The following is a 25,711-nucleotide window of genomic DNA, read 5'->3' as shown; positions in this document are numbered from 1 at the left end:
TCTTACATTTAAAATTTAATTAATGATATATGTACAATATTGAAATTTTTTTAGTTGGCACAAGATATAAAGAGAAGGTTTATAGAAAAATAATTTATGTTTATATCCCAAATTTATATATTTTCCTTCTGCTAGAAGTAAAGTACTTTTTGACAGCAATAATATTACAGATAAAATTATCTATTGAATTAAATGCTATGCATTTTGTGTATTTATCATGTCCAAAACTGAACACTAAATGCATGGACCTCATTACCTATTATTATTTACCTTTTTTTTTGTTTCTATTTAATTAAAATAACTTCCTAATATTAATTTCTCTGTTCCATCTTCATTTTAAAACCATTAATATATATATTAATTAAAAATAATTAATTTCTTCTTTACTTTTCCTTTCAAGTGTGTAAATGTAGGATGAATTTCTTTTATAGGGTGTGAACATTTGGATGAAATTTTATATATAACTAATATTAGACTTATATAAATTACGATAACCTTTATTAAGTTGGAGACACCATTAATTACTCAATTTTTTCTTTTAATCACACTTTACATATACACGTGTTCACAAGGATCATCATATATATCTTATGATGTGTATAATACATGTGTGTGATGTGGGTATTAGATATGACTATAGTTATTATTAGGCAGTAGACTTAAAATGCATAGATCGTATGTAAATAGTGTTATCATTCATAGCATGCATGCTACTCGACATATTTTATGTAATGAAGTGAAATTATATGTAAATTGTATTAACATACTGATAGGTGTATTATATGTTCAGAATAAAATTATTAATACCAAGTCAAAATGGCAATAGAAAGAGATGTGTAATTATAAAGAGTTTAATCTAATAAAAATTTATGAAAATTTAAAAAGATAAAAAGGATCTAATCTAATCAAAATGTCCAGATATTTAATAAAATATAAAGGATTTAATTTAATGAAAATGTTTGAAAATTTAAGAAAATTATTTTGTTGATGCCTCTATTTGCTGCTACCTCTTCATCCATTACCGTTGCAATAATTGAATCAATAAGATGATCACTATGTAAAGAATGTATATGAAGAGACAATGTATAGATAGAATAATATTGACGAAAGATAGGTAGTGTATATGATACTTAATTGATTCTAATATCATATAAGATTTAGATAAAAAAATTTATGATATTACAGGAGTAGCTAGTTAGAAAGTAGAAAATTGCTATAGGTTATTATACTTAATTAAAGTGAGATTGTTGTCTTCCTTGGATATTTTAAAGCAGTTTGTTAATACTGATACAATTAACGAACTTTGTACATCTTGACTTGTAATTTGACGAAATAAACTAGTTTACCTAAAGCAATGAGTTTGTAGAGAGAGGAATTCTTGAAAAAACATATGGAGATTTTATGAAAATTTATGCGTCTTTAGCTAAAATTTGTAAATATTTTAATAAAAGATATATACATTTGATATTTTAAACTGCATGATTCTCTTAATTTTTAGTTAAAAAATGTATTTGATATTTTAAATCTAATTAGGAATATTGTGAATGAATATGAAAATTTTATCAAATTTATGTATTTTTAGTTAAATTTGTAATTTTATATTTATACTTAATTTTAATGCTTAAGTAATAAAATTTATAATTTAATTAATGATATATGTACAATATTCGATTTTTTTTAATTGGCACAAGATATAAAGAGAAGGTTTACATTAAGAGAGAAAAATATTTTATCTGTTTTAGCAATGGACATTTTCTGTTTACACCCAAAATTTATGTATTTTCCTTCTAGTGAAAGTAAAATACTTTTTGAGTTCTTAGCAATAACATTGCAGATAAAATATATCTAGTAAATTAAATACTATGGATTTTACATATCTATCATGTCCAAAACTGGACACTCAAATGCATGGACCTTATTACCTATTACTACCTACCCTTTGTGTTTCTATTTATAGAAAATAACTTTCTAATATTAATTTCTCTTAATATATATAAATTACAAATAGTTAATTTCTTTTTATTTTTCCTTTCAGGTGTTTAAATGTAGGGTGAATTTGTATATATAACTAATATTAGACTTATATAAATTATGATATGTTTATCAAGTTGGAGACACCATTAATTACTAAATGTTTTCTTTTAATTATGCAATACATGTAACGGCCCTGGAAATTTAAATGAAGATGTATGTATTAAAAATTTTAAATGCGGAAGCGAAATAAAAATTATGATTAACATCCCTTACACAATAACCAAAAACGTATTCAACGTATGAAAGAATAAGCTAATTAAAAGAAATACTCGAAATAAAAACTATAAATATAACTATAAAATCTTTAGGCGTCTAACTCGCCGTCTTCCTGCGGAACGGGCTCGGGAACCACGTCTTCCTGATCTGAAATGGTTAAGTAAGGAATGAGCTACACTAGCCCAGTAAAGACATCACACTATCTCACTGCCACAGAAGTAAAGGTTGGTAGAAAACAAAAACGACCAATGGAGCATAATTTATAACAAACTCATTTATTAATAATAAAAACCTTTACGATCCGCCTCGGGTTGGCTGTTTTCGGCCGAATTCGGCCAAACTGGCATTGGTTCCTGCGATAAAACAACCTTAGGGCCCTCGGTGGGCAGAAAAATCACGGAAAACCAAGACTTACCGGCGGCGCAGCTCTCGGGTGCGGCGGCTTCTCCGGCGCGAGTGGCGGTTTGATGTTTTGCTCCGGTCAACCTGTAGAGAAAAGGACGGTGATAACAGTGGTGTAAAAATTGAATCGAACGGGAACCAGAAAGGGCCTCATCAGAGGCAAAAATCGAGGGATGCCGCGGCGCCGCCGCTGGACTTCGGTGGTGTTTTTCGGTCGATTGGCGGACGGTTTGGCTCCAATTTGGCCATAGGCGGATTCAGCATCGAAAAATGAGCCAAGGGGAGAAAATTTACCTCGTTTGGCGGTCGGAAAACCCTCCGGTGCGGCGGCGGGTGGCGGCGGCCGGCTCCTCCGACGACTGGTTCTTCTTCTCCGGCGAGGGTACTGGCGGCTAGGGTTTGGGGTCGGGTGTGGGTGAGGTTATTTATAACCTTCCCCTATTAATCTCAGCCGTCCATCACGATTTAATCTGCACCGTCCGATCGCGATTGAAATTGGAACAACTCTGGGCCGTCCATCGCGATGCGATCTGGGCTATCTGTGCGTGATTCAATCTGGGCCATCCGCACGCGTGAGATCTGGGCTGTCCGTGCGCGTGAGATCTGGGCCGTCCGCACGCGTAAGATCTGGACCGTTCGATCACGTGCACGCGGATCGCTCATGTGGCTCCGTCCCGCGTGGCCTCCCGCGTCAGCTTCTTTGCCATACGGCGTGTTCTGGTTGGCCGGAGCTGCTGACGTGACTGCTGACGTGGCACAACCTTTCTTAATTGCGTTTTGACCCCCCGATTTCTGATTTTCCTTTCAAAAACACCCCCAGAATCTAAATTTTCACCCCTTTTTCCCAAAATCAATTTCAATTAAATCCCAAAAATAATTTTACCCTATTTTATCATTATTATTATTTTTATTTTTATTAAATTAAATTAAAACCTTATAAATTAAATATTGAAAAATTAAACTTTAAATTCTAATCTAAATTAAAAAATAAAAATAATAAATTTGGGTGTTACAATGCATATGGATGAATTCACAAGAATCATCATATATGTTTTATGATGAGTATAACATGTATGTAATGCGGGTATTAGATATGATTATAATTATTATTTAGGCAGTGTACTTAAAATGCATATATCATATGTAAATAGTGTTATCATTCATTCATGCACACTACTGGGCATGTTATATGAAAGAAAATGAAACTATATGTAAATAACATTAGCAATCTAGTAAGCATATTATATGCTCAAAATGAAATTATCAATAGCAAGTCAAAATGGCAATAGAAAGAGATCTGTAATGATAAAGGATTTAATCTAATAAAAATGTCTTGAAATTTGAGAATACATAAATATGATGATTAAGATCTATAACGATTAGAATTGACAAAGACCCTCCATCATTATCGACATCAAATCAGCACAGCTTTCTCCGGCGAATCCATCCACTTAAATCCTTAAGACTCAAGTTCTTTAGCAGTGGAGCCAGTAATTTCATTTGCAGAACCCACAACATCAATTTTAGGCCTAACAGTATCATTTGTAGATTTAACTTCTCCATCTGCTAGGTTTATCAGCAACTCGAAATCTTTATTTGCAGAAGTAAAAATGATTTTCTCATTAGATTATATCCTTGGCATATTCGAGTTCTCTAGTATCACTTTGTCTCTGATATTTACCACCGTTTTCTTTATCTTCTCCTTGTTATTGACACATTTTCTATTTTGTTGATGCCCCTTTTTGCTGCTGTCTCTCAGTCTATTGCCAATGCAATAATTGAATCAAACTTCGTGCCACCCGTTAGATTCTTACTTAAGACGATCACCATGTAAAAAGTGTATATAAGGAGATAATGCATAGATAGAATAATATTGACAAAAGATAGGTGGCATATATAATATATACTTAGTTGGTTCTAATATCATATTAGATTTAGACACAAAATATTATGATATTACAGGAGTAGCAAGTTAGAAAATAGATAACTACTATAAGTTATTATATTTAGTTGATGTGAGATTACATTCTAAACAATCTTAAATAGCGTGTGTGTATTTTTTATATATAAACATCCATTATGTAACATGTAAACATTTGCATATAGTACTATAGGTTCTTATATTTAGTTTATGTGAATTACATCCTAAACAAACATTTAATTACGTGCATGTATGTACATATGTAAATATATATACATATATATACATATCATACTATACATATAAATATGTGTGATTGACATTCTCTCTTTCTGGTACAATAAATATATGTGGTTCTAGGTTTAGATTGATAGAAGAGTTGGAGGTTCTTCTTTGTTTTTCCAGGAAAACCACCAATGTATAACTTTTCCTACTCCTCATTATTATTTCACCTATACAGCTCTTCTACATAATTCTTTTTAGGCTCCGACATCTTCTCTTTCATTTTATGCCTGTTCGTATTTCTTTCTGCCTCATCAAGAACAACATTTCCTTTTGCTTCCTGAACAAAAATTATATTACTTGTAGTTTAATCGTATTATAACTTAAATATTTATCGAACTGTACCCACCAAATAACTTTTTGTAATTTTTTCATTGGGTTCAAGTATCAATTTCTGCTTGAAACGCTCTATCAACTATAGGAACAAGAAACAAAGTTTATTTCAGCTGTAAAATTTATAAATATGTAGTGTATAAGAATCAATTTAATTACAAATGGATCAACCTCTTCTTCCATCCTCTTTCTCCATCCTTTTTCCTTCCTGTGCACATCCACCTGCACAACAAAAAAGAATAAAAGAAATATAGATAAAATATTTTAGTATTAGAACATTAATTGTGACTATAATATTTCCGATGTATGTATGTGTACACTGAAAAACAACATATAGAAGAAGTCGTCTTCTCCCCATCCACCACCTTCCTTGGCCTGCCAACCTACCTTTTTTTACTGGAGTGCTTCTTTTTTCCTCATCCACCTTATTTTTCCTCGGCCTTCCTATCTTCTTTCGCATTGGATTATTCCCTTCTCCTGCTGGCACTGCAGAACTACTCCCTTCTTCTGCTGTTTTCTTCCTTGGCTTGGGAGTCGGCTTCTCTGGGTAGACCTCATATAATATAAAGTCTGTGACTTCCACTACTGATCGGAATAATCCCCGTGATTCCCTATGAATGAAATATTGCAGTAACACATCAAGTAAATGTTGTCAATGTTCTTAGGCAACCATGTGTAGAGTTTTTAATTTCTAGATGCATGCTCTGAGAAATCCAGCTTGTTCAATTCATAAAATTAATGGGACTTACTGAATCATATCTCATAGTTGCGCACTGCAATCTCTCTATAGTCCACCCTTCGGTTCTTTGCTAAATTGTGTACCGATGACTCGTTTTGGGCAGAACGAGTTGGTCAGAAGTATACTACTATCAAGAAAATTAACCACTTACAAGTTTTCCACAAAACCCACTACTTTGAATTGGACAAAATTATTTACTAACCAGTTGGATGCTATTAGCTAAGACCAGAAGATCCTCTAGAAGGGTAAAAGAAACCGCGGCTCTTCCTGCTACTGGATATTTTTGTCGTTTCTTAGGTTGCTGCTGTGCCCATACACACATTTTAAGTTATATTCTTAAAAACCTAGAAAAAGTTTGATATATATATCTATACACATATATATATATACAGATAGTGGAAGCACCATTTGACCGGGTTCGTAAGGATGGAAAATTTTTTCATAAGGTCTTTTGAAAGAAATGGCTCAGCTGCCACGACAAAAGATAGCTCGTATAGATAATACGTAATTAGTTCTAAATCAGATTAGATTTAGACCTAAAATGTTATGATAGTAAAAAAAAATTACTATAGTTTATCATACTTAGTCAATGTGAGATTACACTATAAACAAACACTTAAGTAATGTGTATATATATAACATCAACTAGGTAACATATAAATATGTGCATATATATAACTATAGGTTCTTATACTTAGTTGATGTGAATTACATCCTAAACAAACACTTAATTACATGACTATATATAGATATGTAGATCTGTATATATGTCACACTACATATATAAATATGTGTATATCTTGTTTGTCATTCTCTCTTTTTAGAATGATAAATTCTTTATTACCAGTCATGCTTTTGTCTTTCTCTGTTATCAAACATCAAACATCAAACATTCATTATATGTAAAAGAAAAACACTTCAATTTGTGCACATATATAGATATAAACATTTATATATGTATCGCCTCAACTGTGTACATATATAATATGTTAATACCTTGACTGACTTTCTCATTTTCTGGAATGAAAAATTCTTCGTTGCCCATCGTGCTACATCCCTCATCTGTTACCAAATATGAAGCATTCATTACACTTAAAAGCAAGAACAAAAGCAATACATACACAACACATGATTGCCAAAATTTGAGCATTAGTGGTTTTAGGTCTAGTTCGAAATATATATATCATTATCAATTTGTTGAGTTAAGGGAGACTTACAAGTAGTTCTAGGTTTAGATTGATAGAAGAGTTGGAGGTCCTTCTTGGATTTTCCAGAAAAACCACCAATGTATAACTTTCGATGCTCCTCATTATTATTTCTCCTGTACATCTCTTCCACAGAATTCTTTTTAGGCTCCGACATCTTCTCTTTCATTTTATGCCTGTTCGTATTTCCTTCTGCCTCATCAAGAACAACATTTCCCTTCGCTTCCTGAAAGAAAATTATATTACTTGTACCTTAATCATACCATAGCTTAAATATTTATCGAACTGTACCCACCAAATAACTTTCTATAATCTTGTCATTGGGTTCAAGTATCGATTTCTGCTGTAAATGCTCTATCAACTATAGAAACAAGAAACAAAGTTAGCTTCAGCTGTAAAATTTATAAATGTATATTGTATAAGAATCAATTTAATTAAAAATGAATCAACCTCTTCTTCCATCCTCTTTCTCTTTCCCTTTTCCTTCCTCTGCACATCCACCTGCACAACAAAAAAGAATAAAAGAAATCTACATAAAATATTTTAGTATTAGAAAATTAATTGTGACCATAATATTTCCAATGTGTGTATGTATATACGCGAAAAAACACCATACAAAAGAAGTCGGTTTTTCCCCATCCACCACCTTCCTTGGCCTGCCAACCTTCCTTCTTACCGGAGTACTTTCTTGTTCCCCATCCACCTTATTTTTTCTTGGCCTTCCCACCTTATTTCTCACCGGAGAACTACTCCCTTCTCCTGCTGGCACTGCAGAACTACTCCCTTCTTCTGTTATTTTCTTCCTTGGCTTGGGAATCGGCTTCTCTGGGTAGACCTCCTGCAGTATAAAGTCTGTGACTTCCACTGCTGGTCGGAATAATCCCCGTGATTCCCTATGAATGAAATACTGCAGTAACACATCAAGTAAATGTTGTCAAGGTTTTTGAGTAACCATATATAAATTTCTAATTTCTAGATGCACGCTCTAAAAAAGACTTGTTAAGTTCAAAAAATTAATAGGACTAACTGAATCATATCTCATAGTTACACGCTGTCGTCGCTCTATAGTCCAACATTTGGTTCTTTGCCGAATTGTGTACCGGTTATTCGTTTTGGGAGAAACGAGGTCGTCTGAAGTGAACTCCCTTACCCTTTTCTGTATCAAGATGGAGCATTTTAAAAAGTTATAAAAAAACATATCGAATCCTTAGCACATATGCATATTTCGATACTTACTCCAACCATTGCTCGTACTTGATCGAAGATGTTGGATGCTTCTGATCCTTTAGCGTTTGAATTTTGATTTGATGCACCTGCCCCTTCATGTTGCTCAATGTATGGCTGTATTTCGAAACCAGAGAGTTCTAGACTCTCAATTTTTGTGTGGGACATGTTGTACAGGGATAGATAGATAGATAGATAGATAGACAGAGGGACAGAGAGAGAGAGAGAGAGAGATGTTTATCTGGAGATGAATCAAGTAGTGAACGGTCATATATATTGAGGATGGCAACCTTGGATGGATTCTTCATTTTTTTTCTTTCCTTTCTGTCTTGTTCTAAAAAACGTCTTTGATATTTTTAATCTAATTTAAGAATATTGTGAATGAATATGGAAATTTTATAAAATTTAATGTGTTTTTAGTTAAATTTTTAATTTTATATTTATAGTTAGTTTTAATTCTTAAGTAATACATTTATAATTTAATTAATGATACATGTACAATATTCAAATTTTTTTAATTGGCTCAAGATATAAAGAGAATGTTTATATTAATAGTGAAAAATATCTTACCTATTTTATCAATATCAATAGACATTTTTTGTTCATATCAAAAATTTATATGTTTTCCTTCTAGTGAAAGCAAAATGATTCTTGACCGCTCAACATTAACATAACAATGAAATGTATCTATTGAATTTAATGCTATGGATTTTGCATATCTATCATGTCCAAAACTAGACACTGAAATGCATGTACCTTATTACCTGCAATTAATTACCCTTTTTTGCTTCTATGTAATTAAAATAACTTCCTAATATTAATTTCTCTCATTTATCTTCATTTATAACCTATATTATACATATAAATTGCAACTAATTAATTTCTTTTCTCTTTTCCTTTTCAAGTGTGTAAAGGTAGGATGAATTTCTTTTATATGGCGTGTACATTCGGATCAATTTTTATATATAATTAATATCAAACTTATAGAAATTATGATAAGTTTCATTTTTAGTTAATAAAATATATATATTTTTTAGTAAAAGATACATATACTTGATGTTTTGAATTGCATAATTCTCTTATATTTTAGTAAAAAAAGGTATTTGATATTTTAAATCTAGTTTAGGAATATTGTGAATGAATACGAAAACTTTATAAAATTTTTGTTTTTAGTTAAACTTGTAATTTTATATTCATAGCTAATTTTAATGCCTAATTAATTATAATTATGACTTAATTAATGATACATGTACAGTATTCAATTTCTATTTTAGTTGGCACAAGATATAAAGAGAATGTTTATACTAATAGAGAAAAACATCTTACCTATTCTACCAATAGACATTTTCTGTTCATATTTAAAATTTATATATTTTACAGATAGTGAAAGCTTATTGATTGCTCAATAGTAAAATGTATCTATTGAATTGAATGCTGTGGATTTTGCATATCTATCTTGTCTAAAACTGAACACTAAAGAGCATGAACCTTATTCCCCATTATTAATTACCGTTTCTGTTTCTATTTAATTAAAATAACTTCCTAATATTAATTGTCGGCATCCGTCTTCATCTTATAACCTATAATTATTAAATTTCTTTTCAATTTTCCTTTCAGGTGTGTAAATGCTGACCGATTTATTTTATAGGGATGTGATTTGAATGAGTTTTTACATATAACTAATGTTAGACTTATACAAATTGTGATAAATTTTGATATGTTGGAGATACCATTAGTTACTAAATCCTTTCTTTTAATTACATAATACATATGCATGTATTCACAAGGATCATCATATATGTTTTATGATGAGTATATTCTATGTATGTAATGTGCATATTAGATACGATTATTATTATTATTAGGCAGCACAAGTTGTCTGTACTTAAAATACATATATCATGTGCAAATAGTGTTAACATTCATTGCATGCGTGCTAGCTACTGGGCATATGTTATGTACGAAAATGAAGTTATACATCATATTAAACGCATATATCATATGTAAACTATATGCTGCACGCATACTGGGAAGTATATTATATGTAAGGAAAGAGATTCTTAGTAGCAAGTCAAAATGGAAATAGAAAGAGATCTCTAATGATAAAGGGTTTAATATAACAAAAATATCTAAAAAATTAAGAAAGTATAAATATGGTGATTAAAATCTATGGTGGTCTGGGAGACGAAGACCCTCCTTCATTGTTGACTCAAAATCTGGATAGCTTTCTCTAATTCTTCAATTGTGGAGCCAGTAATTTTATTTGTAAAACCCACAACATCAATTTTAACCCACAACATCTTATGTTGTAGATTTAATAGCTCTATCTACTCGGTTAATTAGCAAATCGAAATCTTTATTTGCAAAAGACAAAATAATGTTCTCATTGCATTGCATCGTTGGTAGATTCAAGTTCTCCAATAATTGTTTGTCTATGATCTCCACAGTCGTTTTCTCTATTTCTATTGCTGCCTCTTCATCAGTTGCAGCTGCAACAATCAAATCAATGTCGTTAATTTTACCGTTAGATTCTTACCTAATATGATCACCATATAAAGAGTTCATATGAGGAGATAATGTATAGATAGAATAATATTAACAAACGATGTATTACTTATATAATACTTAATTAGTTTTAAAATTATATTAGATTTAGACATAAAATGTTATGATATTACAAGAGTAACTAGTAAGAAAGTATATGATTACTATAGGTTATTATAGTTAGTTAATGTGAATTTACATCTTAAATGTAAGATTACATTTTAAATAAATACTTAATTGATGTTCATATATGTGTAACATCTTAAGCAAAAGCAAAAGCAATACAAAAAGAATATATGATCGCCGAAATACGAGTCTTAGTGGTTTTAGGTTTAGGTTGAAATATTATATCTTTACCCATTAATTTAGTTAAGAGAGACTTACAGATGGTTCTAGATTTAGATTGAAAGAAGCATTGGAGGTCCTCTGTGTTTTTTTCACAAAGACCACCGGTATATATCTTTTGCTCCTCATCATTATTTCTCTTGTTATCTTTTTCATTGATTGAAATACCTTTATTTGAGTGTAAGCTCATCCTCATGAATAGCTCTTCTAGGGAATTCTCAATAGACTCTAGAATCTTCTCCTTCATCTTCTGATCATACCTCTTCAATACACGTCTTGGCTTACAGTTTGAGTTACACTTGTCTGTATTTTCTTCTATCTCATGAAGAATAACTTTTCTTTTTTTCTTTCCGCTTAAAAAAAAATTTTACTTATAGCATAACCGTGTAACAACTTACGTATTTATCAAATTGTACCCACCAAATAAAAATTTGTAATCTATAAAAATAAAAAACGAAGTTATTTCACCGATAAAATTTATAAATGTATAGTGTGTAAAAACCATTCTTATTACAATAGGATCAATTGATTATTCTGCCCCCTTTCTCTTTCCCTTGTTGTCTTCACTGTCATCTATAAGTACTAAAAAATGAAGTCACTGTAATTTTCTTTTACATGCACCTATTAATAACTACATATTATGTAATGAGGCTAAGTGAGTTACTTGGGCTTAATCATTCTCATTTGCTATCTTCTTTATCTCGGAATCTATGGATCTTGTACCTGAAGAATTCATCATCTATACAATCACACAAAACCAAGTTAAATCCAATAATCTGCACATGAATAAAAATATCAATTTCAGTCTTATATGTTAATTAACTACTTCATCAATGACAAAAGGCATATCTCCTGCCACCCCCTTCTGGTTTTCTTCCTTGGTTGATATGTGTAAATTAACAGGCGAACTAAGTACATTTTGATCAAAATCTTGCACATTGAGAAACTATTATATGCATTTCTATCTAAGCATCTTATATATATACACACATATATATAATAAATACACTCCACTCACTGATGGAGTCTTTTCTCTCTCTCCATCTTCTTCCTTTGTTCCCTCACCACATGTACCTTGCACAACAAAAAAAATAAAAGAGTCTAGATAAAATATTTTACAATCAAAAAATTAATGATGACTTTAACATTTCCAATATATATACACTCAAAAACAACATACCGAAGAAGTCTTATTTCCCATCCACCCCTTTCCTTGGCCTGCCAACTTTCTTTCGTTCTAGGGTACTCCCTCGTTCCCCATCCACCTTATTTTTTCTTGGCCTGCCAACCTTCTTCCTCCCTAGGGTATTCTCTTCTTCTGTTGGCACCGCAAAATTACTCCCTTCTTCTGCTTTTGTCTTCCTTGGCTTGGGAGTTGTCTTGTTTGGGTAGATCTCATAAACTATAAAGTTTGTGACTTCCACAGCTGATCGGAATAATCTCTACTGATTGGAATAATCCTCGTTATAGATCTCATAAACTATAATGCTTTTTGACTGCTCAACAATAACATTACAGGTTAGATCATCTACTGAATTAAATGTTAAGGATTTTGCATATCTATCAAGTCCAAAATAAAGGAGTTTATGGAGAGAAGAATTTTTTCAAAAAAATATGATTACAAAATTTACATATTTTTAGTTAATAAATTGTATACAGTAAAAGATTCATACATACGATATGTTGAATTGTTGATTCTCCTAAATTTTCTTTTTGCGAAAAATATATTTAATATTTTAAATCTAATATAGGATTTTGTGTGAATATGAAAATTTTATAAAATTATGTTAAATTTTTAATTTCATATTTGTAATTAATTTTAGGCTTAACTCTTACATTTAAAATTTAATTAATGATATATGTACAATATTGAAATTTTTTTAGTTGGCACAAGATATAAAGAGAAGGTTTATAGAAAAATAATTTATGTTTATATCCCAAATTTATATATTTTCCTTCTGCTAGAAGTAAAGTACTTTTTGACAGCAATAATATTACAGATAAAATTATCTATTGAATTAAATGCTATGCATTTTGTGTATTTATCATGTCCAAAACTGAACACTAAATGCATGGACCTCATTACCTATTATTATTTACCTTTTTTTTGTTTCTATTTAATTAAAATAACTTCCTAATATTAATTTCTCTGTTCCATCTTCATTTTAAAACCATTAATATATATATTAATTAAAAATAATTAATTTCTTCTTTACTTTTCCTTTCAAGTGTGTAAATGTAGGATGAATTTCTTTTATAGGGTGTGAACATTTGGATGAAATTTTATATATAACTAATATTAGACTTATATAAATTACGATAACCTTTATTAAGTTGGAGACACCATTAATTACTCAATTTTTTCTTTTAATCACACTTTACATATACACGTGTTCACAAGGATCATCATATATATCTTATGATGTGTATAATACATGTGTGTGATGTGGGTATTAGATATGACTATAGTTATTATTAGGCAGTAGACTTAAAATGCATAGATCGTATGTAAATAGTGTTATCATTCATAGCATGCAGGCTACTCGACATATTTTATGTAATGAAGTGAAATTATATGTAAATTGTATTAACATACTGATAGGTGTATTATATGTTCAGAATAAAATTATTAATACCAAGTCAAAATGGCAATAGAAAGAGATGTGTAATTATAAAGAGTTTAATCTAATAAAAATTTATGAAAATTTAAAAAGATAAAAAGGATCTAATCTAATCAAAATGTCCAGATATTTAATAAAATATAAAGGATTTAATTTAATGAAAATGTTTGAAAATTTAAGAAAATTATTTTGTTGATGCCTCTATTTGCTGCTACCTCTTCATCCATTACCGTTGCAATAATTGAATCAATAAGATGATCACTATGTAAAGAATGTATATGAAGAGACAATGTATAGATAGAATAATATTGACGAAAGATAGGTAGTGTATATGATACTTAATTGATTCTAATATCATATAAGATTTAGATAAAAAAATTTATGATATTACAGGAGTAGCTAGTTAGAAAGTAGAAAATTGCTATAGGTTATTATACTTAATTAAAGTGAGATTGTTGTCTTCCTTGGATATTTTAAAGCAGTTTGTTAATACTGATACAATTAACGAACTTTGTACATCTTGACTTGTAATTTGACGAAATAAACTAGTTTACCTAAAGCAATGAGTTTGTAGAGAGAGGAATTCTTGAAAAAACATATGGAGATTTTATGAAAATTTATGCGTCTTTAGCTAAAATTTGTAAATATTTTAATAAAAGATATATACATTTGATATTTTAAACTGCATGATTCTCTTAATTTTTAGTTAAAAAATGTATTTGATATTTTAAATCTAATTAGGAATATTGTGAATGAATATGAAAATTTTATCAAATTTATGTATTTTTAGTTAAATTTGTAATTTTATATTTATACTTAATTTTAATGCTTAAGTAATAAAATTTATAATTTAATTAATGATATATGTACAATATTCGATTTTTTTTAATTGGCACAAGATATAAAGAGAAGGTTTACATTAAGAGAGAAAAATATTTTATCTGTTTTAGCAATGGACATTTTCTGTTTACACCCAAAATTTATGTATTTTCCTTCTAGTGAAAGTAAAATACTTTTTGAGTTCTTAGCAATAACATTGCAGATAAAATATATCTAGTAAATTAAATACTATGGATTTTACATATCTATCATGTCCAAAACTGGACACTCAAATGCATGGACCTTATTACCTATTACTACCTACCCTTTGTGTTTCTATTTATAGAAAATAACTTTCTAATATTAATTTCTCTTAATATATATTAATTACAAATAGTTAATTTCTTTTTATTTTTCCTTTCAGGTGTTTAAATGTAGGGTGAATTTGTATATATAACTAATATTAGACTTATATAAATTATGATATGTTTATCAAGTTGGAGACACCATTAATTACTAAATGTTTTCTTTTAATTATGCAATACATGTAACGGCCCTGGAAATTTAAATGAAGATGTATGTATTAAAAATTTTAAATGCGGAAGCGAAATAAAAATTCTGATTAACATCCCTTACACAATAACCAAAAACGTATTCAACGTATGAAAGAATAAGCTAATTAAAAGAAATACTCGAAATAAAAACTATAAATATAACTATAAAATCTTTAGGCGTCTAACTCGCCGTCTTCCTGCGGAACGGGCTCGGGAACCACGTCTTCCTGATCTGAAATGGTTAAGTAAGGAATGAGCTACACTAGCCCAGTAAAGACATCACACTATCTCACTGCCACAGAAGTAAAGGTTGGTAGAAAACAAAAACGACCAATGGAGCATAATTTATAACAAACTCATTTATTAATAATAAAAACCTTTACGATCCGCCTCGGGTTGGCTGTTTTCGGCCGAATTCGGCCAAACTGGCATTGGTTCCTGCGATAAAACAACCTTAGGGCCCTCGGTGGGCAGAAAAATCACGGAAAACCAAGTCTTACCGGCGGCGCAGCTCTCGGGTGCGGCGGCTTCTCCGGCGCGAGTGGCGGTTTGATGTTTTGCTCCGGTCAACCTGTAGAGAAAAGGACGGTGATAACAGTGGTGTAAAAATTGAATCGAACGGGAACCAGAAAGGGCCTCATCACAGGCAAAAATCGAGGGATGCCGCGGCGCCGCCGCTGGACTTCGGTGGTGTTTTTCGGTCGATTGGCGGACGGTTTGGCTCCAATTTGGCCATAGGCGGATTCAGCATCGAAAAATGAGCCAAGGGGAGAAAATTTACCTCGTTTGGCGGTCGGAAAACCCTCCGGTGCGGCGGCGGGTGGCGGCGGCCGGCTCCTCCGACGACTGGTTCTTCTTCTCCGGCGAGGGTACTGGCGGCTAGGGTTTGGGGTCGGGTGTGGGTGAGGTTATTTATAACCTTCCCCTATTAATCTCAGCCGTCCATCACGATTTAATCTGCACCGTCCGATCGCGATTGAAATTGGAACAACTCTGGGCCGTCCATCGCGATGCGATCTGGGCTATCTGTGCGTGATTCAATCTGGGCCATCCGCACGCGTGAGATCTGGGCTGTCCGTGCGCGTGAGATCTGGGCCGTCCGCACGCGTAAGATCTGGACCGTTCGATCACGTGCACGCGGATCGCTCATGTGGCTCCGTCCCGCGTGGCCTCCCGCGTCAGCTTCTTTGCCATACGACGTGTTCTGGTTGGCCGGGGCTGCTGACGTGACTGCTGACGTGGCACAACCTTTCTTAATTGCGTTTTGACCCCCCGATTTCTGATTTTCCTTTCAAAAACAACCCCAGAATCTAAATTTTCACCCCTTTTTCCCAAAATCAATTTCAATTAAATCCCAAAAATAATTTTACCCTATTTTATCATTATTATTATTTTTATTTTTATTAAATTAAATTAAAACCTTATAAATTAAATATTGAAAAATTAAACTTTAAATTCTAATCTAAATTAAAAAATAAAAATAATAAATTTGGGTGTTACAATGCATATGGATGAATTCACAAGAATCATCATATATGTTTTATGATGAGTATAACATGTATGTAATGCGGGTATTAGATATGATTATAATTATTATTTAGGCAGTGTACTTAAAATGCATATATCATATGTAAATAGTGTTATCATTCATTCATGCACACTACTGGGCATGTTATATGAAAGAAAATGAAACTATATGTAAATAACATTAGCAATCTAGTAAGCATATTATATGCTCAAAATGAAATTATCAATAGCAAGTCAAAATGGCAATAGAAAGAGATCTGTAATGATAAAGGATTTAATCTAATAAAAATGTCTTGAAATTTGAGAATACATAAATATGATGATTAAGATCTATAACGATTAGAATTGACAAAGACCCTCCATCATTATCGACATCAAATCAGCACAGCTTTCTCCGGCGAATCCATCCACTTAAATCCTTAAGACTCAAGTTCTTTAGCAGTGGAGCCCGTAATTTCATTTGCAGAACCCACAACATCAATTTTAGGCCTAACAGTATCATTTGTAGATTTAACTTCTCCATCTGCTAGGTTTATCAGCAACTCGAAATCTTTATTTGCAGAAGTAAAAATGATTTTCTCATTAGATTATATCCTTGGCATATTCGAGTTCTCTAGTATCACTTTGTCTCTGATATTTACCACCGTTTTCTTTATCTTCTCCTTGTTATTGACACATTTTCTATTTTGTTGATGCCCCTTTTTGCTGCTGTCTCTCAGTCTATTGCCAATGCCATAATTGAATCAAACTTCGTGCCACCCGTTAGATTCTTACTTAAGACGATCACCATGTAAAAAGTGTATATAAGGAGATAATGCATAGATAGAATAATATTGACAAAAGATAGGTGGCATATATAATATATACTTAGTTGGTTCTAATATCATATTAGATTTAGACACAAAATATTATGATATTACAGGAGTAGCAAGTTAGAAAATAGATAACTACTATAAGTTATTATATTTAGTTGATGTGAGATTACATTCTAAACAATCTTAAATAGCGTGTGTGTATTTTTTATATATAAACATCCATTATGTAACATGTAAACATTTGCATATAGTACTATAGGTTCTTATATTTAGTTTATGTGAATTACATCCTAAACAAACATTTAATTACGTGCATGTATGTACATATGTAAATATATATACATATATATACATATCATACTATACATATAAATATGTGTGATTGACATTCTCTCTTTCTGGTACAATAACTATATGTGGTTCTAGGTTTAGATTGATAGAAGAGTTGGAGGTTCTTCTTTGTTTTTCCAGGAAAACCACCAATGTATAACTTTTCCTACTCCTCATTATTATTTCACCTATACAGCTCTTCTACATAATTCTTTTTAGGCTCCGACATCTTCTCTTTCATTTTATGCCTGTTCGTATTTCTTTCTGCCTCATCAAGAACAACATTTCCTTTTGCTTCCTGAACAAAAATTATATTACTTGTAGTTTAATCGTATTATAACTTAAATATTTATCGAACTGTACCCACCAAATAACTTTTTGTAATTTTTTCATTGGGTTCAAGTATCAATTTCTGCTTGAAACGCTCTATCAACTATAGGAACAAGAAACAAAGTTTATTTCAGCTGTAAAATTTATAAATATGTAGTGTATAAGAATCAATTTAATTACAAATGGATCAACCTCTTCTTCCATCCTCTTTCTCCATCCTTTTTCCTTCCTGTGCACATCCACCTGCACAACAAAAAAGAATAAAAGAAATATAGATAAAATATTTTAGTATTAGAACATTAATTGTGACTATAATATTTCCGATGTATGTATGTGTACACTGAAAAACAACATATAGAAGAAGTCGTCTTCTCCCCATCCACCACCTTCCTTGGCCTGCCAACCTACCTTTTTTTACTGGAGTGCTTCTTTTTTCCTCATCCACCTTATTTTTCCTCGGCCTTCCTATCTTCTTTCGCATTGGATTATTCCCTTCTCCTGCTGGCACTGCAGAACTACTCCCTTCTTCTGCTGTTTTCTTCCTTGGCTTGGGAGTCGGCTTCTCTGGGTAGACCTCATATAATATAAAGTCTGTGACTTCCACTACTGATCGGAATAATCCCCGTGATTCCCTATGAATGAAATATTGCAGTAACACATCAAGTAAATGTTGTCAATGTTCTTAGGCAACCATGTGTAGAGTTTTTAATTTCTAGATGCATGCTCTGAGAAATCCAGCTTGTTCAATTCATAAAATTAATGGGACTTACTGAATCATATCTCATAGTTGCGCACTGCAATCTCTCTATAGTCCACCCTTCGGTTCTTTGCTAAATTGTGTACCGATGACTCGTTTTGGGCAGAACGAGTTGGTCAGAAGTATACTACTATCAAGAAAATTAACCACTTACAAGTTTTCCACAAAACCCACTACTTTGAATTGGACAAAATTATTTACTAACCAGTTGGATGCTATTAGCTAAGACCAGAAGATCCTCTAGAAGGGTAAAAGAAACCGCGGCTCTTCCTGCTACTGGATATTTTTGTCGTTTCTTAGGTTGCTGCTGTGCCCATACACACATTTTAAGTTATATTCTTAAAAACCTAGAAAAAGTTTGATATATATATCTATACACATATATATATATACAGATAGTGGAAGCACCATTTGACCGGGTTCGTAAGGATGGAAAATTTTTTCATAAGGTCTTTTGAAAGAAATGGCTCAGCTGCCACGACAAAAGATAGCTCGTATAGATAATACGTAATTAGTTCTAAATCAGATTAGATTTAGACCTAAAATGTTATGATAGTAAAAAAAAATTACTATAGTTTATCATACTTAGTCAATGTGAGATTACACTATAAACAAACACTTAAGTAATGTGTATATATATAACATCAACTAGGTAACATATAAATATGTGCATATATATAACTATAGGTTCTTATACTTAGTTGATGTGAATTACATCCTAAACAAACACTTAATTACATGACTATATATAGATATGTAGATCTGTATATATGTCACACTACATATATAAATATGTGTATATCTTGTTTGTCATTCTCTCTTTTTAGAATGATAAATTCTTTATTACCAGTCATGCTTTTGTCTTTCTCTGTTATCAAACATCAAACATCAAACATTCATTATATGTAAAAGAAAAACACTTCAATTTGTGCACATATATAGATATAAACATTTATATATGTATCGCCTCAACTGTGTACATATATAATATGTTAATACCTTGACTGACTTTCTCATTTTCTGGAATGAAAAATTCTTCGTTGCCCATCGTGCTACATCCCTCATCTGTTACCAAATATGAAGCATTCATTACACTTAAAAGCAAGAACAAAAGCAATACATACACAACACATGATTGCCAAAATTTGAGCATTAGTGGTTTTAGGTCTAGTTCGAAATATATATATCATTATCAATTTGTTGAGTTAAGGGAGACTTACAAGTAGTTCTAGGTTTAGATTGATAGAAGAGTTGGAGGTCCTTCTTGGATTTTCCAGAAAAACCACCAATGTATAACTTTCGATGCTCCTCATTATTATTTCTCCTGTACATCTCTTCCACAGAATTCTTTTTAGGCTCCGACATCTTCTCTTTCATTTTATGCCTGTTCGTATTTCCTTCTGCCTCATCAAGAACAACATTTCCCTTCGCTTCCTGAAAGAAAATTATATTACTTGTACCTTAATCATACCATAGCTTAAATATTTATCGAACTGTACCCACCAAATAACTTTCTATAATCTTGTCATTGGGTTCAAGTATCGATTTCTGCTGTAAATGCTCTATCAACTATAGAAACAAGAAACAAAGTTAGCTTCAGCTGTAAAATTTATAAATGTATATTGTATAAGAATCAATTTAATTAAAAATGAATCAACCTCTTCTTCCATCCTCTTTCTCTTTCCCTTTTCCTTCCTCTGCACATCCACCTGCACAACAAAAAAGAATAAAAGAAATCTACATAAAATATTTTAGTATTAGAAAATTAATTGTGACCATAATATTTCCAATGTGTGTATGTATATACGCGAAAAAACACCATACAAAAGAAGTCGGTTTTTCCCCATCCACCACCTTCCTTGGCCTGCCAACCTTCCTTCTTACCGGAGTACTTTCTTGTTCCCCATCCACCTTATTTTTTCTTGGCCTTCCCACCTTATTTCTCACCGGAGAACTACTCCCTTCTCCTGCTGGCACTGCAGAACTACTCCCTTCTTCTGTTATTTTCTTCCTTGGCTTGGGAATCGGCTTCTCTGGGTAGACCTCGTGCAGTATAAAGTCTGTGACTTCCACTGCTGGTCGGAATAATCCCCGTGATTCCCTATGAATGAAATACTGCAGTAACACATCAAGTAAATGTTGTCAAGGTTTTTGAGTAACCATATATAAATTTCTAATTTCTAGATGCACGCTCTAAAAAAGACTTGTTAAGTTCAAAAAATTAATAGGACTAACTGAATCATATCTCATAGTTACACGCTGTCGTCGCTCTATAGTCCAACATTTGGTTCTTTGCCGAATTGTGTACCGGTTATTCGTTTTGGGAGAAACGAGGTCGTCTGAAGTGAACTCCCTTACCCTTTTCTGTATCAAGATGGAGCATTTTAAAAAGTTATAAAAAAACATATCGAATCCTTAGCACATATGCATATTTCGATACTTACTCCAACCATTGCTCGTACTTGATCGAAGATGTTGGATGCTTCTGATCCTTTAGCGTTTGAATTTTGATTTGATGCACCTGCCCCTTCATGTTGCTCAATGTATGGCTGTATTTCGAAACCAGAGAGTTCTAGACTCTCAATTTTTGTGTGGGACATGTTGTACAGGGATAGATAGATAGATAGATAGATAGACAGAGGGACAGAGAGAGAGAGAGAGAGAGATGTTTATCTGGAGATGAATCAAGTAGTGAACGGTCATATATATTGAGGATGGCAACCTTGGATGGATTCTTCATTTTTTTTCTTTCCTTTCTGTCTTGTTCTAAAAAACGTCTTTGATATTTTTAATCTAATTTAAGAATATTGTGAATGAATATGGAAATTTTATAAAATTTAATGTGTTTTTAGTTAAATTTTTAATTTTATATTTATAGTTAGTTTTAATTCTTAAGTAATACATTTATAATTTAATTAATGATACATGTACAATATTCAAATTTTTTTAATTGGCTCAAGATATAAAGAGAATGTTTATATTAATAGTGAAAAATATCTTACCTATTTTATCAATATCAATAGACATTTTTTGTTCATATCAAAAATTTATATGTTTTCCTTCTAGTGAAAGCAAAATGATTCTTGACCGCTCAACATTAACATAACAATGAAATGTATCTATTGAATTTAATGCTATGGATTTTGCATATCTATCATGTCCAAAACTAGACACTGAAATGCATGTACCTTATTACCTGCAATTAATTACCCTTTTTTGCTTCTATGTAATTAAAATAACTTCCTAATATTAATTTCTCTCATTTATCTTCATTTATAACCTATATTATACATATAAATTGCAACTAATTAATTTCTTTTCTCTTTTCCTTTTCAAGTGTGTAAAGGTAGGATGAATTTCTTTTATATGGCGTGTACATTCGGATCAATTTTTATATATAATTAATATCAAACTTATAGAAATTATGATAAGTTTCATTTTTAGTTAATAAAATATATATATTTTTTAGTAAAAGATACATATACTTGATGTTTTGAATTGCATAATTCTCTTATATTTTAGTAAAAAAAGGTATTTGATATTTTAAATCTAGTTTAGGAATATTGTGAATGAATACGAAAACTTTATAAAATTTTTGTTTTTAGTTAAACTTGTAATTTTATATTCATAGCTAATTTTAATGCCTAATTAATTATAATTATGACTTAATTAATGATACATGTACAGTATTCAATTTCTATTTTAGTTGGCACAAGATATAAAGAGAATGTTTATACTAATAGAGAAAAACATCTTACCTATTCTACCAATAGACATTTTCTGTTCATATTTAAAATTTATATATTTTACAGATAGTGAAAGCTTATTGATTGCTCAATAGTAAAATGTATCTATTGAATTGAATGCTGTGGATTTTGCATATCTATCTTGTCTAAAACTGAACACTAAAGAGCATGAACCTTATTCCCCATTATTAATTACCGTTTCTGTTTCTATTTAATTAAAATAACTTCCTAATATTAATTGTCGGCATCCGTCTTCATCTTATAACCTATAATTATTAAATTTCTTTTCAATTTTCCTTTCAGGTGTGTAAATGCTGACCGATTTATTTTATAGGGATGTGATTTGAATGAGTTTTTACATATAACTAATGTTAGACTTATACAAATTGTGATAAATTTTGATATGTTGGAGATACCATTAGTTACTAAATCCTTTCTTTTAATTACATAATACATATGCATGTATTCACAAGGATCATCATATATGTTTTATGATGAGTATATTCAATGTATGTAATGTGCATATTAGATACGATTATTATTATTATTAGGCAGCACAAGTTGTCTGTACTTAAAATACATATATCATGTGCAAATAGTGTTAACATTCATTGCATGCGTGCTAGCTACTGGGCATATGTTATGTACGAAAATGAAGTTATACATCATATTAAACGCATATATCATATGTAAACTATATGCTGCACGCATACTGGGAAGTATATTATATGTAAGGAATGAGATTCTTAGTAGCAAGTCAAAATGGCAATAGAAAGAGATCTCTAATGATAAAGGGTTTAATATAACAAAAATATCTAAAAAATTAAGAAAGTATAAATATGGTGATTAAAATCTATGGTGGTCTGGGAGACGAAGACCCTCCTTCATTGTTGACTCAAAATCTGGATAGCTTTCTCTAATTCTTCAATTGTGGAGCCAGTAATTTTATTTGTAAAACCCACAACATCAATTTTAACCCACAACATCTTATGTTGTAGATTTAATAGCTCTATCTACTCGGTTAATTAGCAAATCGAAATCTTTATTTGCAAAAGACAAAATAATGTTCTCATTGCATTGCATCGTTGGTAGATTCAAGTTCTCCAATAATTGTTTGTCTATGATCTCCACAGTCGTTTTCTCTATTTCTATTGCTGCCTCTTCATCAGTTGCAGCTGCAACAATCAAATCAATGTCGTTAATTTTACCGTTAGATTCTTACCTAATATGATCACCATATAAAGAGTTCATATGAGGAGATAATGTATAGATAGAATAATATTAACAAACGATGTATTACTTATATAATACTTAATTAGTTTTAAAATTATATTAGATTTAGACATAAAATGTTATGATATTACAAGAGTAACTAGTAAGAAAGTATATGATTACTATAGGTTATTATAGTTAGTTAATGTGAATTTACATCTTAAATGTAAGATTACATTTTAAATAAATACTTAATTGATGTTCATATATGTGTAACATCTTAAGCAAAAGCAAAAGCAATACAAAAAGAATATATGATCGCCGAAATACGAGTCTTAGTGGTTTTAGGTTTAGGTTGAAATATTATATCTTTACCCATTAATTTAGTTAAGAGAGACTTACAGATGGTTCTAGATTTAGATTGAAAGAAGCATTGGAGGTCCTCTGTGTTTTTTTCACAAAGACCACCGGTATATATCTTTTGCTCCTCATCATTATTTCTCTTGTTATCTTTTTCATTGATTGAAATACCTTTATTTGAGTGTAAGCTCATCCTCATGAATAGCTCTTCTAGGGAATTCTCAATAGACTCTAGAATCTTCTCCTTCATCTTCTGATCATACCTCTTCAATACACGTCTTGGCTTACAGTTTGAGTTACACTTGTCTGTATTTTCTTCTATCTCATGAAGAATAACTTTTCTTTTTTTCTTTCCGCTTAAAAAAAAATTTTACTTATAGCATAACCGTGTAACAACTTACGTATTTATCAAATTGTACCCACCAAATAAAAATTTGTAATCTATAAAAATAAAAAACGAAGTTATTTCACCGATAAAATTTATAAATGTATAGTGTGTAAAAACCATTCTTATTACAATAGGATCAATTGATTATTCTGCCCCCTTTCTCTTTCCCTTGTTGTCTTCACTGTCATCTATAAGTACTAAAAAATGAAGTCACTGTAATTTTCTTTTACATGCACCTATTAATAACTACATATTATGTAATGAGGCTAAGTGAGTTACTTGGGCTTAATCATTCTCATTTGCTATCTTCTTTATCTCGGAATCTATGGATCTTGTACCTGAAGAATTCATCATCTATACAATCACACAAAACCAAGTTAAATCCAATAATCTGCACATGAATAAAAATATCAATTTCAGTCTTATATGTTAATTAACTACTTCATCAATGACAAAAGGCATATCTCCTGCCACCCCCTTCTGGTTTTCTTCCTTGGTTGATATGTGTAAATTAACAGGCGAACTAAGTACATTTTGATCAAAATCTTGCACATTGAGAAACTATTATATGCATTTCTATCTAAGCATCTTATATATATACACACATATATATAATAAATACACTCCACTCACTGATGGAGTCTTTTCTCTCTCTCCATCTTCTTCCTTTGTTCCCTCACCACATGTACCTTGCACAACAAAAAAAATAAAAGAGTCTAGATAAAATATTTTACAATCAAAAAATTAATGATGACTTTAACATTTCCAATATATATACACTCAAAAACAACATACCGAAGAAGTCTTATTTCCCATCCACCCCTTTCCTTGGCCTGCCAACTTTCTTTCGTTCTAGGGTACTCCCTCGTTCCCCATCCACCTTATTTTTTCTTGGCCTGCCAACCTTCTTCCTCCCTAGGGTATTCTCTTCTTCTGTTGGCACCGCAAAATTACTCCCTTCTTCTGCTTTTGTCTTCCTTGGCTTGGGAGTTGTCTTGTTTGGGTAG

The 25,711-nt window shown here is 31.2% G+C and overlaps 2 protein-coding genes across 10 annotated transcripts; both read right to left on the bottom strand.

The window, feature by feature from the left end:
* Positions 1 to 5,195: 5,195 nt before the first annotated feature.
* Positions 5,196 to 8,834, bottom strand: LOC148240391 (uncharacterized). 5 transcript variants are annotated; one of them, XM_088209996.1, is made up of 10 exons: positions 8,369 to 8,834; positions 8,160 to 8,288; positions 7,749 to 8,039; positions 7,583 to 7,633; positions 7,428 to 7,493; positions 7,145 to 7,358; positions 6,924 to 6,989; positions 5,938 to 6,228; positions 5,576 to 5,799; positions 5,196 to 5,410 (listed from the first exon to the last, which is right to left on the bottom strand). In XM_088209996.1, the coding sequence occupies exons 1-8, from the start codon at positions 8,522 to 8,524 to the stop codon at positions 6,221 to 6,223; spliced, it is 981 nt and encodes a 326-aa protein (XP_088066122.1). In that variant the 5' UTR covers positions 8,525 to 8,834; the 3' UTR covers positions 5,196 to 5,410; positions 5,576 to 5,799; positions 5,938 to 6,220. The 5 variants fall into 5 exon arrangements, with proteins under 5 accessions (XP_088066122.1, XP_088066123.1, XP_088066124.1 ...); XM_088209997.1 differs by having other exon boundaries at positions 5,576 to 6,054; positions 6,130 to 6,228; XM_088209998.1 differs by having other exon boundaries at positions 5,576 to 6,051; positions 6,130 to 6,228.
* Positions 8,835 to 18,269: 9,435 nt separating this feature from the next.
* Positions 18,270 to 21,908, bottom strand: LOC148240390 (uncharacterized). 5 transcript variants are annotated; one of them, XM_088210007.1, is made up of 10 exons: positions 21,443 to 21,908; positions 21,234 to 21,362; positions 20,823 to 21,113; positions 20,657 to 20,707; positions 20,502 to 20,567; positions 20,219 to 20,432; positions 19,998 to 20,063; positions 19,012 to 19,302; positions 18,650 to 18,873; positions 18,270 to 18,484 (listed from the first exon to the last, which is right to left on the bottom strand). In XM_088210007.1, the coding sequence occupies exons 1-8, from the start codon at positions 21,596 to 21,598 to the stop codon at positions 19,295 to 19,297; spliced, it is 981 nt and encodes a 326-aa protein (XP_088066133.1). In that variant the 5' UTR covers positions 21,599 to 21,908; the 3' UTR covers positions 18,270 to 18,484; positions 18,650 to 18,873; positions 19,012 to 19,294. The 5 variants fall into 5 exon arrangements, with proteins under 5 accessions (XP_088066133.1, XP_088066134.1, XP_088066135.1 ...); XM_088210008.1 differs by having other exon boundaries at positions 18,650 to 19,128; positions 19,204 to 19,302; XM_088210009.1 differs by having other exon boundaries at positions 18,650 to 19,125; positions 19,204 to 19,302.
* Between the last annotated feature and the right edge of the window lie 3,803 nt (positions 21,909 to 25,711).

The sequence above is a fragment of the Carica papaya genome, chromosome 8 (genome assembly GCF_054855325.1).
Source record: "Carica papaya isolate Zhongbai chromosome 8, ASM5485532v1, whole genome shotgun sequence".
In the NCBI taxonomy this organism is placed as follows: domain Eukaryota; kingdom Viridiplantae; phylum Streptophyta; class Magnoliopsida; order Brassicales; family Caricaceae; genus Carica; species Carica papaya.
The sequence above is the reverse complement of the archived record's forward strand: the minus strand, read 5'-3'. Positions and strand labels throughout refer to the sequence as shown.